Genomic DNA, 22,656 nt, shown 5'->3' on the forward strand with positions numbered 1-22,656 from the left:
GTAAAGTTTGGATGTGATGTGTTCACAGTTCACGCATGGGGATTCTTGGACGTAGTGTGGTGTTTACTTCAACTTTCTACAAGGCAACTAGTGCTCAAGATGGCATTATTCTAAGGTAAAAAGTTGAGGGTAGCATAATCGAGGTGGAAGGTACCACCACTGGGGTGTCCATGCTAGTTTCTTCATCGACTTGGTCTCACTATTTATGTCCACTATGAGCTGTAGAGAGCGTGTTAAAGTTTAGGCATCTCAAGTGAACTGCCCAATGTGATCTCAATATTTATTTTGGCTTTAGGCATTTATTTTACTTATTTGTCAAACTCTGGGTAGGGAAATTTGTTGAGGTTCTATAAGCAACCGCTAGCCCCCATTGTAGATTATCTATTTTCATTGCCAAGGGTTGGTTGGTTCAAATCTCTCTCTCTCTCTCTCTCTCTCTCTCTCTCTCTCTCTCTCTCTCTCTCTGTGTGTGTGTGTGTATGTGTGTGTGCAATGGCATGATCCTTTCTCTCTGCAGTGGAGTGATCCTGCACTGTACTCGCGCTACGTGCAGGTGGTTGCTGCCCCAGGGCCCGGCTGAAGGTAATCGCGCTGTAAGCAGGGTGGACAAGGGCTGCACGCACGTCTACTCAGGTGGTTGCTGCCCTAGCTAAAGGTACTCTCGATGTGCAAGTGGTAGCTGGTGTGCAACATTGAATTTCTTGCTCCTGCTGCTGTTTACGCATAGGTAGTAGCTAGATGCTTCCCTATTGCTGAAACCGTCGGTGGCTCCTGTTGCTGTTTACGCATAGGTAGTAGCTGGATGCTGCCCTGCTGCTGAATCCAAAATTATAACTTGCTGCCCATGCAGGCCCATTCTACAACACAGCAGAATAGGTTAACATTGGACAACCTTCAAAATGGAACGGGTATAGGTGGAGGCACTAATCACGACAGCAATCAATAGGTAAAAGAAAGATGCTAAACATGCGGTGAATGTTATAAGCAGGCAATTGACTGATAAATTAAAGAAGCTTGTACAAACCTACGGCTGAAAATTGAAATGCAAGATGTAATCATTGATGGATTTAAAAATGATGAGTTGAAATGTACAAACTTGCGGCTGAAAGTGAGATGCAGGATGCAATAATTGCGGAACTTAAGAATGAGAAGCTTAAATGTAGCACCATGAGGACAACAGTTGAAATGCAAGATGCGATCATTAATGAAAACTGCATCTCAGTTTTCATTAATGACATGAAAACTGAGATGCGGGAATGCATAAGCTTGATGGCCATAATGGACAACCAGGACGACATTATTGCGGAGATTTCCTTAAGAGGGAGCTAGGTGCACTCGAAGAGGGAGAATTTCAACCCTCAGTGATTGAGAAACTCAACATAATTAAAGAACAAATGCAAGCCATCAAAAAAGACGAGCAGCAGCACAAAGAAATGACGACTTCGTGGGTGGATGTTATTACAAAGACCCAACAGAAAGCGGATGAGGCGGAGAAATGGATCGAGATCGCCAAGAAAAGAAAAGGCAAGGAAATGACTCCCACACCACCATCAATTACTTGAAACTAGAAGAGGAGCAAAGGAGACATATGCGTGCCTTACACGTAAGGATATGTGGCCTCAGAGACCAAGATAATGTAGGTGAAGAGGTGAAAGAACTAATGACTATGATGGGGATTAATGAGCTGATGCATACGAGGGCTTGGAGAGCAGACAATAAGAAAAGTAGAAGCGAGGGGGGAACCTCTAAGGAAAGGGCACTCATCCTCTGTTTCCCGTCCATGGAAGCGAAGGACTTCTTGAAGAAGAGACCAGCTCTAAAGAAGACGGGCATCTTTCTTGGAGATGACCTCGCTCTCTCGCAGATTGCTCATATGCAAGAGGTAATGCCGGATATTAGAACGGCAAGGAAAAAAGGGAAGATTGCTTTTTACCGAGATGGAATGGTGGTGATATTGGAGCGACGCTCCGCATGACGGTGCAAGACCTATGGGATCATACTAAAGATGGCAGCCAAGAATTGTAACGGGTCATTTCGTCTTGATGTAGGTGCCTTCAAAGATAGTTTTACTGGGAGAGACATCATTTTCTACTATGAGACACATCAGGCTCCTAAGCAGTCCATGCCACAAGTGAGCGGATATAGATGGGAGACAGCTTGCAGACAGGAGACCAGATCAAAGCTGTCTCAGAGAGGAGCTACAGCCATTGATACATATAGCACGCAGGGATGAGCAGGCTGGGTGAGGCTGAAGGCAGAGATAGATAGATATCTCTACATTGCTATTTGTTATTCCCTCCTAGTACGTCAGTATATGCATCACCTAGAGAGAAATCCCCTTTTGCTATTTTGGATGATGACATATGGGAGTTTTCCAAGCACGGTGACATTATCAAACTGGGAGATTTCAATGCTAGGACTGCCCATCACCAGACAGTATTCTATGATACTTCACAGGAGATGCTTAGGGAGCTTGATGTTACAGAGATGGGTCTATCCAGACTATCACAGGATGAGGACCTCACTGAGTATGTTATCAAACTGGGAGATTTCAATGCTAGGACTGCCCATCACCAGACAGTATTCTATGATACTTCACAGGAGATGCTTAGGGAGCTTGATGTTACAGAGATGGGTCTATCCAGACTATCACAGGATGAGGACCTCACTGAGTATGTTATCAAACTGGGAGATTTCAATGCTAGGACTGCCCATCACCAGACAGTATTCTATGATACTTCACAGGAGATGCTTAGGGAGCTTGATGTTACAGAGATGGGTCTATCCAGACTATCACTGGATGAGGACCTCTCTACATTGCTATTTGTTATTCCCTCCTAGTACGTCAGTATATGCATCACCTAGAGGGCAGTCCCCTTTTGCTATTTTGGATGATGACATATGGGAGTTTTCCAAGGACGATGACATTATCAAACTGGGAGATTTCAATGCTAGGATTGCCCATCACCAGACAGTATTCTATGATACTTCAGAGGAGATGCTTAGGGAGCTTGATGTTACGAAGATGGGTCTATCCAGACTATCACAGGATGAGGACCTCACCGAGTATGGCAGATACTTGTAGATATGGGGATTGCACATGGATTGGCCATTTTGAATGGCCTACAGAGATTTTCTGCGGCGGAAGGTTTTACATGTTTTCCACATCGACATGGGGCTAGTATAGTGGATTATGTTATGGCCCAGCCAAGTCTCATTCCTTTCTTTCAAGATTTCACAGTGGGTACTAGACCAGTTGGAGTAGCAGTTGACAATGCTATCTTGTCTTTCACTCTCACGTTTCACTTCATCATAGCTCCATTAGGCGAGGTCTCCATACACACTCGGCATACCTTCACGAGGGAGACACATTCCGTGTAGAGATACTCCATGATGCAGCATTAGTAGGGGCATATCCCCACAGTCAGCCTACACAGAGACGATTTGGGAGCACAGTTGCTATGATGAGGAGTGTAGAGAGATGAGGATCAGATTACAGAGGGAGGTGCTCATGGGTATTGCCACACATAGACAGTCACGGATTATCTTTTGCCGCCTAGTGTGACGAAAGAAGAGGGCTTATCTATCTCAGCTAGAGCGGGATTTGTATCAGCTATTTATGAGTCAGGCTCGTGCGAGGCATGGAAGCTTTTCCATGAGCATCCACCACCACTAGCATCACCTCCACAGACACATGGGAAGGATATGCCACATCTCTCTACACAGCATCAAAGCAGCCACCTTTGCCGGACCCACCAGAGCCATGTCCTGATACATGTACTTTCTTTACTGTTGAGAGAGTGAGGAAAGCCATTGACAGGATGAAGAAAGGGAGAGCACATGATCATGACGGTCTAATAGCATAGCACTTCATTCATGCTAGAGATATGCTTGCAGATCTTCTTGCTATGATGTTTCATCGAGCCATGCATGAGGTTTTCCTGCGACTTGGAGTATGTCCATGATTGTGCCTATTTTCAAGGCAGGAGATCCCACGGTTCCCAGGAATTATCGCACCATCATGGTTGGTCACACACTAGCTTGGCTGTATGCATCTATTCTTGAGAAGGAGCTGAGTAAATGGACAGAGAGAGAGGGCATACAAGCATTAGGACAGACAGGTTTCAGGAGAGGTTTCTCCACTCTTGACCAAATTCTAACACTTAAGAGCTATTATTGAGGAGGGCAGACACCATGGCAAGAGCATCTATTGTAGCTTTGTGGATTTCCGCAAAGCTTTTGACACAGTGCCCACATCCAGACTTATGCGCAGACTACACGACATGGGTGTACCCACTGAGCTCATATGGGGAATTTTGGCTTTATATAGGATAGTGGTGGGACGAGTACGCACTACTGAGGGTATGTCTGACATGGAGAGTCCAAAATATCCTGATAACAAGGGAAAAGCTACCATGAATATTATTGGGATTTTGTTATGCTTGAGTGGATTGAAAACTGAGCCTACCATTCTAGTAAATGTCTAGAGCTCAAGCTCAAGAAGCTGCCAAGAGTAAACCTATCAAGAAAGAACATAAACTACTTGTTCAAATTGAAATTGAGAGCATATCAGTGAGGACTTAAAGAAAGGCGTGGAAATCTAAACAAGACAAGATGAAAGCAAAAAGGTAAAAGGAGCAAACCACCTTAGAAATTGAGCTACATAAAGCAAAGAGAAGCTAAAATGTTAGGTGCAACGGAATGATTGTTTGCGCTTTGCTCAAGATGAGCGCTCCGAACTGTGCTCAAGGTTCCTTTTGTTCTTATGGAAGGGAGAGCCTTCCGTTCTTAATGAGAGAATGCTATGATCACAAACAAAGTGAATGGACACTGTGCGTGTAAGTGTATGAGACTGACAGATAGAGAGAGAAGATAGATACGACACCAGAGACGTTGTAAAACCCTCCTCCGAAGGCCCCACTCTCGTCGGCGAGAGTGGTCTACTTTTGATTGCACAGAGTGGTACAATGCGTATGCAATGGACTGATGCAACTTGGGACTATGCCGATGACGACGACGACTTGATGGTTGAAATCTGTGGTCTTCTATCTGCTGAATTTCGGGACTGTTTCGGTGGCTGAAAATGACTGTTTTGGCTGCGTTTTCTATGGCTGAAAATGGGGGTTCTTCTGCAACCAACTTGGGCTGATTCTACTGCTGTTCCATAGGGCTGAAAACGCTGTGGTTCTGATGTTGCTAAGGCTGAAAAACCAAAACGCTGATGCCTTCCTGTTGCTAGCAAAAACGCTAGTGCTGATCTGGTGCTGAAATCCAAAAACGCTGAAGCTCTTGCTAGCGTTAGTGAATTGCTACAGTGCTGGAGTTGCCGGTGGTTAGGAAATGCTGAAAATGCCAAGCTGTGTTGGAGGTTGGAGATGGCAAACCAAAAACGCTGGCTGAAGTCTATGGCGATGTTGGAGACCAAAACGCCAAGGGGTTCTTGCGGGGCCCTGCTGAGAAGGTTCCTGTTGAGCATGTGCTCTTGCTGCCTCTTCTGCCAGAAAGTGCTAACTTGGGTTTACTTATATATTAACTTAGCAAAATTGCCCTACCTACTTTTGTTGGAAAGTCACTTAAAAATAATAAGTGAAAATACCAAAAATAGGAAAAATAGGCTAAATGCACTGGAAAATTCCCTTGACTGAATCTGATGGATTCTGAAGGGAATACTCATGATCATGATGTGTGCAACCAGAGGATATGCATCTATGCTAAGTGACTGGGCATGCACGGTCTACAAATAGACTCACAAAAGTGCCAGATCACTTCTAATCTAGACTTGACTGGACTAACTGAACCCTGATCATGCTGTAGCTTGTCCACGGACACATAGGGTTGGATGTGTCACGTGTCATCCCCTCCTTTTCAAAGTGAGGTACTGGTACCGAACTGTGTGGCGTCAAGGGAGATCGTCAATAGCATTCGGAATCCTAGAAGGGACTCTTCGCCGGCCCACTCTGATGTGTGGGTCGTGCGGTACTTGAACTTCATAAAGGTATGCAACGCTTGCTTCTTTGGGCCGCGCCGAAAGCGACAAAAAATCTTCTGTGGCTCCTTCCTTGCTTCTACTTCGTCGAGTATCCTGCTTCTTTCGTCTTCAAGAATCTCCATGGCTGAAAATTCTTGAAACCACTTCCAACACAACAACATGAACATACCCATTCTAGGTAAAGTGAATGGAAAAAATCTTGTCTTGGCTAAACACTGTATATGCAATGTAGATGAATATAGAGACGGATTGACAACCCGTTCATCAAACACCTGCAAACAATGAGATCGAATCTTTCGCTTATGATCTAGAGCAATCAACTGTGGCAATTCACAACGGAAATGCCCATGCTTGGTGCTCACTCTTTCATGTGCTCGTTCGGAAACTGTGTCATGCCAAGGAAGAGACATGGAATGTGACTTCCTTACATACGTACTTTTCAGCTTTTCATGAAAAATCCGCATACATTCGTGCTCATCCATGAGAGAAACGTGCTCAACATACAATATGTCATGCCTAGAAAAAGGGATCACATAACGATGCTGCCTAAAATACAGGAAACGACCACGAATGAAGCACTCGAACAATGCGTGCGTATCAATCATGCGAACACATAATACTTCCTGTGAGAGTTCTTGAAACCTAGGCTCGAGAGCCAAGATGAGTGCTCCGAACTGTGCTCAAGGTTCCTTTTGTTCTTATGGAAGGGAGAGCCTTCCGTTCTTAATGAGAGAATGCTATGATCACAAACAAAGTGAATGGACACTGTGCATGTAAGTGTATGAGACTGACAGATAGAGAGAGAAGAGAGATACGACACCAAAGACGTTGTAAAACCCTCCTCCGAAGGCCCCACTCTCATCGGCGAGAGTGGTCTACTTTTGATTGCACAAAGTGGTACGATGCGTATGCAATGGACTGATGCAACTGGGGACTATGCTGCTGACGACGACGACTTGATGGCTGAAATCTGTGGTCTTCTATCTGCTGAATTTCAGGACTGTTTCGGTGGCTGAAAATGACTGTTTTGGCTGCGTTTTCTATGGCTGAAAATGGGGGTTCTTCTACAACCAACTTGGGCTGATTCTACTGTTGTTCCATAGGGCTGAAAACGATGTGGTTCTGATGTCGCTAAGGCTGAAAAACCAAAACGCTGATGCCTTCCTGTTGCTAGCAAAAACGCTAGTGCTGATCTGGTGCTGAAATCCAAAAACGCTGAAGCTCTTGCTAGCGTTAGTGAATTGCTGCAGTGCTGGAGTTGCCGGTGGTCAAGAAATGCTGAAAACGCCAAGCTGTGTTGGAGGTTGGCGATGGCAAACCAAAAACGCTGGCTGAAGTCTATGGCGATGTTGGAGACCAAAACGCCAAGAAGTTCTTGCGAGGTTCTGCTGAGAAGGTGCCTGTTGAGCATGTGCTCCTGCTGCCTCTTCTGCCAGAAAGTGCTAACTTGGGTTTGCTTATATATTAACTTAGCAAAATTGCCCTGCCTACTTTTGTTGGAAACTCACTTAAAAATAGTAAGTGAAAATCCCAAAAATAGAGAAAATAGGCTAAATGCACTGGAAAATTCCCCTGATTGAATGTGATGGATTCTGAAGGGAATATTGATGATCATGCTGTGTGCAACCAGAGGATATGCATCTGTGCTAAGTGATTGGGCATGCACGGTCTACGAATAGACTCACAAAAGTGCCAGATCACTTCTAATCTAGACTTGACTGGACTGATTGAACCCTAATCATGCTATAGCTTGTCCACGGACACATAGGGTTGGATGTGTCACATGACATAAAACAAGAAAGGAAAAGCAAGGGACCGACAGGGGAAGTCGTGTCATCCAAGACATCACTGAGAGGTTCAGTCTTGATGGTGGATAATGTTATAGAACCTTTAGAGCATCTATTGCAAGCCTGTGAGGCTAGACTAAAAACCAATCAGACATTGGAATAGAGATGGCTGACATATCCGCATCGAGAGATTGAGAAACAAAGACTCAAAATGTGCAAAAGACTCATAGAGATACTTCAAGCTCTAATGAAGGCAAAGAGACAAAACATCCTAAGACAAAAAGTATTAATCCGCAAAAAGGACGAGTAAGTCAAGCACTAGGAAAGCAGGGATGTCCCCCTATCTCCGACTCTCTTTGGGATGTATGTGGATGAGTTTTCAGACTTTGTAGAGCAAGAGGGAGACAGAGGTGCTCAGCTAGCAGGGACATGGATCCCGCTGTTGTTATATGCTGATGATATTGTTTTGATTTTTGACTCTCTAGAGGGGATGCAACATCATTTAGATGCTTTGCAAATATTTGCCCATGATAGTGGATTATCCGTTAACCTTGGGAAAACCAAGGTTATGGTGTACAACACCACATCATAGTGGGTCAGGAGGTCAGCACCCACATTTATGTATGGCCAAGGGACGATGGAGTACACAGATACATACACCCATCTTGGGGTGGTATTCAGTGGACCTGTGTTTTCATTGAGGAGAGCTTATGCAGTCTTGGGAGGATTTGTTCGTAGGTTTAGTTTCAAGTACCGCGAACGAAGCTCTGGCTTTTTGACACTCTAGTGGCTTCAGCTATGCTTTACGGAGTTCAGATATGGGGACCCTCAGTAGACCACCATGGTAGATCAAGCAACACAGATGGAGAGAAATTTGAAGTTTGGTGTCTATGATTTCTCGGCTGATTCGGGCTAAGGCCTCAGTGCCACATGAGATTATGCCGAGCCGAGCTAGCCGCTCCCCTCTCGTGGTTGAGGCATTGACTAGAACGGTATCCTTTATACACAGCTTATGGGACCTCCCTAGAGACAGATATGCTCGGCTCGCTCTAGAGTCATCTCGACAGCAGGGAGATAAAGCATGTTGGTATGGGCAGATGATGTCATGGTTTCAGTCACATGGTTTCAGCATGGATAGATTACCCCTGTTCCAATACTCCTTGGATGCACCCTCCCTATCTCTTACACGGATAGAGATCACCAAACTCATACGTCAGGATCTGATTCAACAGGATACCAGGAGCACGTGGATACAGCCGACACAGGAGTTGAGCACAAAGATGGTTTTCTATAGAGAGCATCTTCTCCAACTCCCAGAGGACGGTTTTGTAAATAGGCCTGCATACATGGATACACACTTATCTCATGGGATACGGTGTGCTATTGGGCAGATACGCACATCCTCACATCAGCTTAGGATTAAGACTAGCTGATTTAGAGAAGTACCAGCAGAGGCTAGGATATGTCACTTATGTCGCCTAGAGCCAGAGACAGAGCTACACCACACATGACATTGCCGATGTTCTATGAGATACGAGGTCGCTTCCACTGTCAGTTCAGATAGGTTTTGAACCTTTTTCTAGAGTCATGAGATATGAGGATCAGAGATGTCTTGGATTGTTTCTACTAGAGTTGCGCAGATGTAGAGGAGCTTGTTGAGGATGTCGAGGGAGAACCAGACTCAGAGACAGATCACAGACTTCTTTACACCAGCCAAAGGACAGCCAGGGGAGCAATCATCACAGCAGATCTCAGATCACATTCACACCAGAGGTACATTGATTGATCGAGCCATTGCGCTAGGTAGATCCAGGCGCCCACGAACACGGGGGACCTCACGTCATCCATGGAGGTTGCAGTAGCGGATCCAGTCCACTCTAGCTCGGCATGCGAGACGCCCAGTCAAAGTATTGATGAAACCGGCCTGTTCAATCCAAAAAGCGCGGTAGACTTTACTTCAAACCTTGATTTAGCTTTCACCCATTATTAGTCATCTATTATACCTGTACTTTCAAGACACAACAAAGGGGAGAGGGATACAGGCTGCTAGATTGCACCTGTATGAGTAGACCGACACCAGATTGGCCCCTAACTTAGGCGCCCCTTTTGGTATTTCTTTATTGTTCAAAAGAGGGAATAAACGCTGTGGATCCCTACAAGCTGCCCCGCACAAACTCGGCTGAATTTCAACTGTTCCGGCCCGATTTCGGCAACATAACTGTACTAGGACCCTTCACAGTCAATATTCCCACGCATTGAATGACTTTCCCGACAAATACGGGCACTTTGCAAAACCTGGCGAGAATCTGCAGCATGTTGAATTCTCTGTTTTCGGCCCCGAAAGTGTGCCAAATCACCTGTACAGCGGTCCCCTTGCGTCCCCGAACCTCCTGGGGGTATTAGGGTCAGTTTAGGGCCAAAACCCTAAACTTGTAAAAATACACAGCAGGCTGTAATTTACTATTTCGGGCTCCGTTTCGTGTGCCGGTCGCATCCTTAGCAAGTCCTCGCGCTCCCGCACCTGTAGGGCTACTTGCCCTTTGAATCGGACGAGATTTCTGGCATGAAACCTCTCCGAATTCACCTGTACCTGCGGGGGATTAGCCGCTAGCTAATCCAATACCTGTGCAAGAGGCTCTTGCCTCAGCAATCGCGCATGAACCCATACAACTGTACATTGGTCAAATGAAGAGCCCACTAGTGGGGCATAACATACTGCCAAAGGGGAGAGAGAGGGCAATGCGTAGCGTGCAGGGCATCACTCCTGGCACCGCACTGTGCATAAGAGGGAAAGCAAGCACTCCATAGCTCTTAACCTGTGACAAAACTGAAAATGAGCCTCTCCCAGCTTAAAAATCAGCGCCACTTCTTGTTGCATGAGGAAAGTGCACCAAAAGGTGCCAGTTGGCACATTTACAGGCATTTTCCTGTTTCGGGGTTGCCGCCTAAAAATCTCCCAACCGGTTGCCCAGTTGACTTCACGGCAGAGTAAGAAAATGTTCCCCTTGTCATTCCGGAGGTAATGACGCAAACACATTTTCAGGTCCCAAAATAGCAGTTCCCAAAATTTTAGGAGATGCTGCCATTGTATCTTTCTAGGTCATCCGACCCTCTTTGTACACTGCGGCCACATCCAGAACTAAAATGTAGCCTCTGTAGCAAAGGATTCCACTTTGGCTAGTCAATGACCCCACTTTGGCTAACCATAGTCTTTGTCCAACCTTAGTGCTCTCTTGCCCTCAGGCCTGTACTCCCTCTGGACAGTTCCACACTAGCTATGCAATGCAGGGCAGTTAGATTTCCCGAGGGGTGTTTCCCAAAAGTGAAAGTAAATAGATAATAAGAAAGAAATCAACAAAAAGGATAAATAGTAGTCACACGCTGGTGACAATTGACCATGGAGGATATTGATGAAATTCGACAGCGACCGATGAGGGATCTCATCTAAGCCCTCCCTATTTCATTTCAGTTTTTTAGTTTTTTAGTTCTTTGTACTTTTTGTACTCAGACATTGTATCAGATTCACTGATTGTAACTTTTTTGTCTCATAGGTCATTCTGGCCTTTTGAAGATGTTAATATAACATTTCATTTCATTCTCTCTCTCTCTCTCTCTCTCTCTCTCTCTCTAGAGGGGATGCAAATTCACTTGGATGCTTTGCATACGTTTGCTCACGACAAGGGTCTGTCTATCAACCTTGGTAAAACCAAGGTTATGGTGTTTAACACCACCCCACAGTGGGCCAGGAGATCTGCACCCACATTCACATACGGCCATGAGACAGTGGAGTGGTCTCTAGACACCAGCATTTTCATTGAGGAGAGCAGCAGAGCAGACACTAGACTGACGAGAGCACATGCAGCATTGGGTGGATTGGAGAGGATATGTTCATAGATTCAATTTCAAGAGCCTCAAACGAAGAGTCTCCCCCCCCTTTCCCCTTGATTTACTGAGGATGGTTTTGTGACGAGGTTTATTGGGGGGTAGCCATTTCATAGCATGTATTTGCACGTCTTATGGTTGATGGTAGTCATGGGGGGACTGATCGCCCCCTCTTTCTACATCTTGCGTTTGTGGTCTCTCTCTCTCTCTCTCTCTCTCTCTCTCTCTCTCTCTCTCTCTCTCTCTCTCTCTTGCGTTTGTGGTTTGTTCACCATGTCCTGGATGTAAGTGCAAGATCGCAAAGAAAGAAGGGAAGCTATGGAGCTTGAGCGTGAGCAAGCACGCGAAGCTCAACGCATAGCGGCCGAAGATAAGCGTGCGGCTATGGAGTTAGAGTGAGAGGTGCAAAGAGACCAACGCATGAAAGAGTTGGTCCTACAAGTACTCTTCTCGAAGTCCGAGCCACTCAAGGAGATTGGCAAGTCGTTAGGTACCACAGGTAGAGGCGAAGATTCCAACAATCTAGTCACTGAGAAGTTGACATTTAGTAAGATTGATGGTAAGATGGATGCTTCTTTGATTCATTCTTGGTTGCATCAATTTAATGCTTGCTTTGCGACTATCAAAAAAACAAGTAACAGTAAAGTTATGCTTGCTGCCATGTGTTTAACAGGTCATGCCATTAATTGGCATCAAGCTTGGCAAGAGTCATAGATAGCTGAGCATCTTGAGCATGTCGAGGAAGGCGTACCCCTCTCTTTCAGTTGGGTCGACTTCCAAGACAAGCTCAAGGCTCACTTCATGCCACCACAGTACCTTGATTGGTTAAAAGAAGATTGAAGTGGTCTTAAGCAAAATGCATCCCCTGTTATGTCTTTTTCTAACCATATTTTGCAAATTGGCGTGCAATTGTGTAAGTCGGATGAGTATCGCAAGTGTGAGAGTGAGCAGCGGCGAGTGTGAGAGCCACATGCGCCGAAAACGCTGGAGAGAGAGAGAGAGAGAGAGAGAGAGAGAGAGAGAGAGAGAGAGAACGCGAGATGCACAAATCTCTGCAAGCAATGTTCTCAATAACACAATGAATGACTACAAGACCCCAAGCATTGCTTTTATAGAATGTTGGGTTGAGGTAGGGCAAAAATGTGTAACTGCAAAAACCATAAAACCCCAAAAATGGCTAAAAATGTGTGTGCACCCAGCCAGCTCAAAAATGACCGACCGGACACGTGCTAAAGTGTTCGTATGTGCAACCTCCGTAGTGTGCAATGGGTGGCCAGCTCGGGACAATCACTAGCCATACAAAATGGCGAAGCAACAATGGTGTAACTCTAACACCCCCTCTCAACACCAACGGATGCTGAGACAACATAGATGAGTCGAAGGTGAGAAGCCAAAGTCCGCTGAGGTCCAAGCCTTCGTGAAGATGTCTGCTGCATTGTCCGCGGTAAGGACATACTCCAAATGAAGATCTCAAGCCAAAACCCGCTCCCAAACATAGTGGTACTACACCTCAATGTGCTTTCTCTGAGCATGAAAGATAGGGTTCTTGGCAATAGCTATGCAACTCTGATTGTCGCATATAAGACGAGTCGTAGCAGTCTGGGGAAAACACAACTCTCCCATGTTGCCGCTTATTGAATAGCCTTCGCAAACTTTCGCTGAGAAAATAAAGATGTTTGGTGGTGTCTCAAAGATCTCGAATCCAAGAAAATAGTGAAGAAGCCCAAGATCAATCATCTCGAAACGTGTCTCTATAGCTTGCATGATTGACTTGATCTTGCTGGTCCATGAGCCTGTGAAATGAGATCGTCCACATAGACAATCACTATCGTAACCAAAGAGTCATCAGAGACAACATAACAATTAGAATTTGATGAGGTATGCCGTACCCTAGCTTCATGAGAAACTGGTCAAGTGTGAGGTACCACTGTCGTCCAGCCTGCTTCAGTCCATACAATGCTTTCCACAACTGATATACCCAGTCCTCCTTGCCTGGTATATGAAACCCAGGAGGTTGCTCCACGTAAACTTCTTTATCCAAATATCCATTCAAAAAAGCACTTTTGACATCCATCTGAAAGATAGGCCAACTAAAGTTGGTTGTGCGTATGGTAGTCATGCGAGCGGTGGGAGCAAAGGTCTCGTCAAAGTCTACGTTGGGTCGCTGTGTAAAACCCCGAGCAACAAGTCTCGTCTTGTGTTTGTCGACGAGGGAACCATTGGCCTTGTACTTTGTCTTGAAAATCCATTTCGTAGAAACCACCTTCCGCTTCTTGGGCCTCGGAACCAAAGTCCAAATTTATTTCTGCTCGATGGCGTCCATCTCTGTCTACATGGCACGCTTCCTAACTTGCACCACTGTGCAATGTCCTGTAAAGTGAACTCACCCCCTCTGTCAGAGCGAAAACATTTGACATGCAAGTCCTCCTTTTCGACTGTCATCTTCCAATTCCGAATAAAATTGAAAGCCTCCGACTCGATCTTTAAGAAAAAAGCCCAAGTTTACCTGCTATTTTGCAGAGGCCAAGGCGGATACTACTTCTAGTATAAAATTTTCTCATTGTAATTACCATACTACAAAAGTACATGGAATTCTCAAACGTATGATGTAATTGTATTTGCTCCAATCACTAATGGTACAATACCCATGGGAACCTGGGCTTAAAGGTCACATTTTAAAATACCCTAGATATATAAGTCATTTTTTTCAATACATTTAGGAGATTTTTGGATAAGCTATTGTACAGGTGGAGTTGAACTACACATCACTTTTGTAATCAACATTTAATTTAATCTGGTAATGCAAACAAAAATTTGATAAGAGCATTGTGTTCCTCTCCTCTTGCTCCATCTATTGACTGTATTCACTGTTAGTTTAATGAAGGTTCACCTCTACGTTGTGTGAGACTATTTGTTGTTCAAGTGATATTTTCAAGTTTAAATGCTAATCTTTTGATGGGAGGCTGATCATAGGTCTTAGGGTAGCTGTTACTGTTTCTGTTCAAGTGTTGATGACCTGTGTAACAATGGATCGCGATTTGTGTACCCTCCAGAATTAGGTTTCAATGTTCCAAAACTGTGTTGATAGACCTTGCCTACTTTCTCCTAGAGTTTCGAAGCAGCTTGGACTCATTTAGCTAAGAATGAATGATTAGTTGGTGACTGCTTCACGATCCACAACCTCCTTCAAGTTGGCTTCAAGTTTCACGATCTCTTGGGATTGTTTTCATTTCCTATATGACCTTTCACATTTCAACTCCAACTCCATTGTATAATCTTTAAAGTAATTAGAGTACATCATTGAGCTCTTAACTCTCCACTTTGTGCGTAAGGTTCCAACCTTCAATTCACGTGTTTTATTCACTCAAAATGTTTTCTATTTTCAAACATTGTAGCTACAAAAAATGCAGAGAAAAAGAGAAATAAAATGTAAAAAGGTACACACACATTGCATGCAGGCCACACAACCACTTTATATAGAGAGTTAAATGATTTTGTGTCTTAGGGCTTTTTATTTTCTTTTTACTTTACATGTTTTGAAAGGTTATTTATTTTTTCAAAACCGTGCTGACCTAGTTACATGGAATCATTATTATTGTGGACCTCATATGATGACAAAATTGAGACTTATTCCCATTTTGTGATGTGTTCCTGCCTGGTAGCTACTTACTTGTAGAGTGCAAAACAAGATTTCCTGAGTGACGTGTGCATCTTGATCACTTAGCTAGTTCTAACCGGAGAGAGAGAGAGAGAGAGAGAGAGAGAGAGAGAGAGAGAGAGAGAGAGAATGTGTGCACACATGCGTGCAAGCGTGAGAGCACACATATGTGTGTCAATAATTTAGGGGAATGAGCTCCTACTCATCTAGACTTGAGCTGGCAATTTCAAATTTTCCCAACTAATGCTACATTCTACAAAGAAAATTGATGTTTACCAAACAAAATTGTTGCTTAACAGAGAAAAACATGGATTATAAATAAATGTTGCTGGGGTAAAAGAAGGAACTCGTCTTAAAGATGATCTATCAATCCTCCTCAACAGGCAGGAGAGAGAGAGAGAGAGAGAGAGAGAGAGAGAGAGAGAGAGAAGATTTGGAGTCCCCTTGCAAGGATCTGGGAAAACAGAAATTAACTTGATGACAAAAAATGTGGTTTGCTTCTGAGTGCAGCAAAGCTGGCCAGGAAGCTCAAGGATGGACATAGGCTTGCAAATCAAGGGACAAACAGGAAAAACAAATAAAAGGATTTGTAATCTTCCTTGATCAATCTTGTTAACACTGTATTCTTGTTCATCGAAAAAAAAAATGAAGGAATAGAGAATGTAGAGTCGCCGTACATGAAAGGGTGAAAACAGAAACTACCTCGAGCATGCAGAATGTGGTTTATTTCTGAGTGCAGCAAAGCTGGCCACCAGATCCTCATACTCGGGAAGCTTAGGATGGACATGGGGCTCTTCAACCCCTCGAATATGGCTTGTTTCCAAAGTTACACTTCGCTGGGGCATAACAGGACTGCTAAGGGGCTGCCTGCTTGGTAAAGAGCTCACTCTGTAAGGCGGTATAGGAGGCGGTGGGCGATCTGGTGGCTTGGAGAATGTGCTTGACAACAGCCTCCCCTTTTCTAATTCACCGACTTTGACCTCTGCCCCTCCATCATCTTCCCAGTTCTCAGGTTGCTTATCTACTTTCTGTGCCCCATTCTTCACCTCTGCGGCGTAGAACTCTCTTTCTGATCCTCGACCAGTTCTCAACCCCGACAAGTGCCCTCTATCTCTCTTAGTGCTTTCATTTCCAAATGCAGAGGACCCATTTATGCGGCCAGGCAAGGAAGCATTGCCATTGACATTCTCTTCTGGTAATGCCTCTTGCAATGGTTCTTCATTGACTGAGTTTCCATTTCTTCTATGACCGTGATTTTTCGTTCGCCTACTGAGTCTTTGCCTCACATGGATGCCAGAGTTCTTTGGAACATGTCCGTCATCAATACAGTGCCCAACTGCACCTTTATGTGGCCTTGTTTCGTTGCAGTTATTGGAAGTCTCAGTTTTGGCTCCAGCTTCAGCAATATCATTTTGGATCGTATCACGATTTTTATTTCGCTGCCTTGCGCTCTCTTTCAACTGATACTCATAGTCATCATAATGTTTATGCAAAGGAGGACATACCGTCGCTGCTTGACCTGGCAACAGCTCACAGAACTCTGTCCCAATCTCTTGTTGTATATCTGCACGATGATGTTTGTTTACATGCTCCTTCCTTGCTTTCTGAGGGACATGAGCATCCTCGACTTCAGCGATATCATAATGAAGACTTTTGTTTGAGGAATAATGCTTCCTTTCTTGCGACACCTTCTGACTACCCTTGTCTTCTGGCAAAAAATCATTATTCCTCCATGGAGACTGTTGATTTCCAAATTCATATCCAGTTCCTAATTCTTCTTTCTCATTGGGATGGCTGTAAAAGGATGTAAAGTTTAGCATGTTATCATCACAATCATCAGCTGGCCTCAATCTTCTCTTGCTTTTGCTATGGAGTTCATTACTTGCCTTTACATAGTCACAGTCGGTGTGTGGCATCCCTTTCTTACATTGTGTTTTCTCTGAGTCATGCATGACCCTCTTTGATTTTGCATACCCATTTGATCGGCTATAAACATCCCTCTCTACATGGCTTTCCTCTGCATTATACAAATTCCTCTCTTGCTGCATGTAATGAAGCTTAAAGCCTTCTGACACAGGTTCATTGCAGGGATGTTGCTGCTGCCCTTTGGGGAAGACCTGACCAGCATATTTGCCATAAGTCGGCTTCTCCTTTCCATGTATCTGCTCATAAGCATCTCTCAAAGGAGGTGCCTTACCACCTTCATGCTGTCCTCTAGCAACATCATTTACCTCCCTCTCTGACCTGACTTCTTCATCCAGAAATTTACCCCTACTTTTTGGACGACCTTTCCTATTGTCATCTCCTGGTAGAGGACCTTCACAATATACCCTCGGCTCATTGATGACTGCGCACTCTGGCCGTAAACTCTTGTTATTAGGCTTCAATTTGTTTAAAAGATGCCCGTCTCCTTCTCGAACTTGATCAGCTCCTGTAGCCTTCTTATGGTCTCTCTTCTTGTCTTTATCCGTACCACGCTTATCATGTGATGACTTTGTGAGAAACATATTGTGAGAAATTTTGGTTGTTCCTTCATCCAACTGACGGTGCACATTTTTCCGATCATGCTTGTGCTGCACAAGATTCTTTGCCTCCTTTTTAGACGTGTGCTCTCCATTCTTACCTTCATCTATCGTCCTGTTTGGAGTCTGCCTTGCAGATTGATGTTTTTCTTGTTTCTCCACAGCAGGAAGACTGCTGCCATTTGCAGCTTTTGGCTGCTCTTTCTGTTAAACACCTCAAGTACGTAAATCAGACAAGAGAATTTTCAACTTTCCAAGGTAGTTGCCATAAAAAACACTGGAAAGAAAGTGGTAGACTAACCTTTGAGTCATGACTGGATGGACATATGGGCTTTTTGGGCTGCACAACATTATACTCCTTAAATATGCCCTTCAACAGAGCTTTTCTAGACACTTCTGACTGCTCGTTTGTAGCAAAAGCTTCCAAAAGCTGTCAACAACAGAGCATAGCAGTAATGAGCAAACTTTTCATGTTGGTGTAACCTGTTCCAGAATTCAGGTGCTTGGCTGCAAACATAAACAGCAATAAGCCTCACGTAGAGAACCACAATGAGAAGTACATCACCCTCACATATAAAGAGGAGTGTATTACCAAGGTATCAAGTCACACTAAACCACGAATACAAAGAGGTAAGAGAGGAGAACATCACCATTTTGTTCACATGCTTTTCAAGGCACAGCTCATGTACAGAAAGCGAAAAGTCCTTCCCATACTTCAATACCATTATTTCACGAATTTCTTGCAGCTCAGGAAGATCCGCACAGCAGGATGCAGCAAAACACAAGCTTGCAATGGGCTCTTTCAAATCGACAGGGCATTCCCTGCAACAGACCAACCAACATCAACGCTAAAACGCAGTGACAAGCCATAGATACCTGTGGCTATCAACAGCCTTTACCCAGATTTTCATTCAATGTGATTAATTGTAGGGTACATTTAATGAGCAAAAGCAAAGACTCTATTTTTGTGCCTTACATTTACCCAGGATAGCGACATTGCTGCACACACGAGCAGAGAGAGACTGCTAGCTTGTTTCAACCAAAAGTCTACAAGTCAGACCATGTTGTGGGCCAAGTAAAAGCACAAGCGTTGAAGAAAAACCAGTCCTATTTGATCTCAGAACTCCAAAATAATTTAGTTGGACATGTGAAAGCTCTAAAATAGAGGCGACAATTTAAATTCTATCAGTCACCTTATCCTACAAAATACGCACTCATCATGCAACCGATAGTAGCTTTACATTGCCTAAAATGCCACAACATGATGAGATGCAACTAAGGGCAGAGAGAATACGAGAAGAACAACACCTCACATTCTCAATCAGCTTCAAGATAATTTTGCACTGAAATAAGTGGCCATACAGCTTCGAAGGCATAGTTGCTAAGCACTCAATTGCAAAACATCATCCAAAATACAGAGCTGAGAATACACCTGTCTGTTCAGTGCACTACCAAGTGCAGAAAATAGCTAGTTTAGGGCTTTCACGTAAGAGAACAAGCACCTCACTTTCTATATCATGGTTTTTGAACGGCCTGTTGACAACTTCTTCATTAGGTGCTAACTAAGGTACTAACCTTCCTCCTCTACAGCGAGTTTTTTGTCTTCTCTATCCCCTAGCGATGAGACCTACGATCAATTAGCAGGCTAGTCATAATGTCATCTCCTGATACATCGTGATCAACAACACTTGAAGGACATTCACATGGATACTCGCATCTTTTGATCTGCTTGCTGTCTTGATAGGATTCTTCTCTGGGCATCAAGGTGTAATCACACATCGACGGACAATGACCCATTGAAATACACAAATTGCAACTGAAAGACTTGACCAAAACTGGAAAGATTACACTTGCACTTGGTAGACAACACTAAGGCAGCCGACTTTTCACCACTGCAAGCCTGAAGCTATTCAAGCACAGCTCATATAAAAAAGACACAGAGCTTGCAGTTCTAATGGACCACAGGCATAGAATAAACCATCTTGTTGATTGCAATGCCATATTGAACCTAGTCCAGATCATAAAAAGCACATGGCCCAGGCCAAACTTCGATGTGAGAAACCTCTGGTAGTCAAGGCATGGGCCCAGTGTCAATGCATGGTCAAAAGATCCAGATTTCCTCCAATATAATGATGCTACAAACAATTCTCTTACCTATGTCATCGCCAATACCATTTGAAAAGAATATGCTGGTAATGGTAAAGTGATTCTTCCAAAATAGATGCAGTAATAGCAAAGATTGTGCCTTACCATGGTAAAGCTATGTTGGAAAGGTTTGCTTTCACCAATTGACAGTATTCTCCAATTTTTAGGTATGCAGACAGCAGGCTCTGTTCTTTCCACAACCTATCCAGCTGATAAACAAAAATGTAGCATTGCCCATCAGAAGGATGCAAGGAAAAACAAACAAGACAATTACCAATGCTTTGCAACTAAGAAAGAACAGCTATAACATATCAATATTGACCATGAAGGTATATACACGTATTGCAGTAGCACATTAAAGGACAGTTTTTCTCATTAAGCACTTAATCTAAAGATAAGTTGCTTCTTGTTGTTGAAGACAAATCGGTGCCAGAATGTTTATCAGATGATCAAAAACCTTCACTTCTTTTGTTTTGCTGATTTGGCATTTCAACACTCTACCAATTTACCATCTTTCTGGTGGCAGACTTAGATGTGTCAAAGTCAGAAAATTACTCTACTTTCAGCATTCTCTGTTTGACCAAGCTGCAGAAGCTGAGCAATATCCCGCCTCAATTGCCTCACTTGAACCTCGCGTCTACCCCTTAACAGCTTAATCCTGGACATTGTTACCTTCAGCAGCTTCTTGCTGGCATCAAAACAAGTGCCCATACATGCCATCAAAATTGATACATCTATCACATAGACAAGTTGTAAGATAAGACAGGAGATGCAATAAATGCTAAAAATCAATGAAGCCATAGCTCTATGTCACACTAAAGAAAGGAACCATGTACATCATGAAATATAATGACAAAGAAGAGAACCAATCTGAGCTTGTAATTACCATCGTGATCTCTTGAAACCAGGAGTGCAGCCCAGCAGAGAGGCAAACCAAAACCATCTGGGGATTGGTGCTGGCCGCTTCACAACAGATGCCATGAATAATTCAGACTAATCAGCCATGAAGAAAGGCATCAGCTGCTTCGCGCCAGAAGCCTGCAAGGAGAACTCCATGGGTACAGCAACTCTCCTGCTGCCTTTCCTGTACATTCTCTTCACTCATGCATGTGTTACTCCAATGAAATGCTAGAAATTGAGGCAGTTACACAAGTGGCAAGAATTTGCTGCCATGCCCATCGTCCCTACCAATGTGCCTTGAGAATATGCAGAGAACCCTGCAAGGAGAACTCCATGGGTATAGCAACTCTCCTGCTGCCTTTTCTGTACATTCTCTTCACTCATGCATGTGTTACTCCAATGAAATGCTAGAAATTGAGGCAGTTACACAAGTGGCAAGAATTTGCTGCCATGCCCATCGTCCCTACCAGTGTGCCTTGAGAATATGCAGAGAACTGAATATCTCAAAACCCTAGGTGTTTATCACTGAAGTCTGCATATGTCCAATTGTAAACTCTTACGAAGTTACAGAAGCTTCTGACTTTTGATGCTTTTCTCACGAGAAACATTTTGGTCACCGTCCAAAGTGGCAGCGTCTCCTAGCGCCATAGCCAGGAGAGGAGAAAGCTCAACGTGTAGTACGGAATTTATTCCGAAACTATTTGTGTCTGCGTCTTGCAACGTTACCTCGCCTTTGAATTTCCCACTATGCAGTTTGAAAGTGCTCGTTAACAGTCGTTTTCTTTGTGCCAGGCTGCCCACTGCCCACTGCCAACCGTTTACCAATAGGTGGGCTGCTGTGTTAGTTTGAACTAGGCTAGGCTGAGGTGTGTTTTTTTGAAGTCCTTGTACTGACAGTCCCTAGACTGCATTCATACTGCCCAAGAGGCTACTTCGATTATGAGGTATTCGAGCTTGACATTCACATTGCACAATGCTTAAAGCAGACAACTCTTTACCTTGATTGTGTAATAGCGTTTTTGAGAATGTTGACAACAGACCTATGCCGCTTGGCAGGATCTCATTGGAGGAAAATAATTCAAAATAGAGATGACGAAGACAGATATGCATGTCGTGAAGCAAAAGCTATGGTCGTGAGCTAATTCTAGAAAGGCGAGGTGAAGTCAACTGATTGATTGTGGAACACACCAAATACTGTATATAAAGAGAGAGAGAGAGAGAGAGAGAGAGAGAGAGAGAGAGAGGAAGAAGAAGAAGAAGAGGATTGTTAATGTCATAGAAACTATCCCAATAGACCTGAAAGATCTATCCGACGAGAGAGAGAGAGAGAGAGAGAGAGAGAGAGAGAGAGAGAGAGGCGACTTCTTTATCATACACAGCCAGCAACAGCCTGCTGAATTCCCTCACGATCAAGACCCTACTTTGTTTCTGTGACGTGCTTGAGTGACCTATGCCGCTTCGCAGGACCTCATTGGAGGAAAACAATTCGAAATAGAGATGATGAAGACAGATATGCATGTCGTGAAGCAAAAGCTATGGTCGTGAGCTAATTTTGGAAAAGCAAGGTGGAGTCATTTGATTGATTGTGGAACACACCAAATATTGTATATAGCTGCACAGAGAGAGAGAGAGAGAGAGAGAGAGAGAGAGAGAGAGAGAGAGAGAGAGAGAGAGAGAGAGAGTATTAAATGGAACAATTCAAAATTTCTTGGAAATTTAGGGGAGTAGAGATGAATGTATCACACATGTATGTCCATAGAAGCAGACATTTAA

The 22,656-nt window shown here is 44.0% G+C and overlaps 2 protein-coding genes across 4 annotated transcripts in view; one reads left to right on the forward strand and one right to left on the reverse strand.

Moving 5' to 3' along the window:
- Window positions 1–15,963, forward strand: part of LOC147437050 (uncharacterized) — a 31,374-nt gene extending 15,411 nt beyond the window's left edge. Inside the window, exon 2 of the mRNA XM_086486461.1 lies at window positions 15,827–15,963. Coding sequence (XP_086342587.1) covers window positions 15,827–15,919 — 93 coding nt within the window. The 3' untranslated portion in view covers window positions 15,920–15,963. The remainder of the gene's footprint in view (window positions 1–15,826) is intronic.
- On the reverse strand, window positions 15,889–21,705 carry LOC147437051 (uncharacterized). Of its 3 annotated transcripts, none has more exons than XM_086486457.1 (6): window positions 20,870–21,704; window positions 20,539–20,671; window positions 20,089–20,192; window positions 18,489–18,660; window positions 18,140–18,268; window positions 15,889–18,042 (listed from the first exon to the last, which is right to left on the reverse strand). In XM_086486457.1, exons 1-6 carry the CDS (start codon window positions 20,962–20,964, stop codon window positions 16,015–16,017), a joined length of 2,661 nt encoding a protein of 886 aa, XP_086342583.1. In that variant the 5' UTR covers window positions 20,965–21,704; the 3' UTR covers window positions 15,889–16,014. The 3 variants fall into 3 exon arrangements, with proteins under 3 accessions (XP_086342583.1, XP_086342585.1, XP_086342584.1); XM_086486459.1 differs by having other exon boundaries at window positions 20,544–20,671; window positions 20,870–20,889; XM_086486458.1 differs by lacking the exon at window positions 20,539–20,671 and having other exon boundaries at window positions 20,870–21,705.
- Between the last annotated feature and the right edge of the window lie 951 nt (window positions 21,706–22,656).

Source organism: Adiantum capillus-veneris, chromosome 17 (assembly GCF_014529385.1).
Source record: "Adiantum capillus-veneris isolate H3 chromosome 17, ASM1452938v2, whole genome shotgun sequence".
Taxonomy (NCBI): Eukaryota; Viridiplantae; Streptophyta; class Polypodiopsida; order Polypodiales; family Pteridaceae; genus Adiantum; species Adiantum capillus-veneris.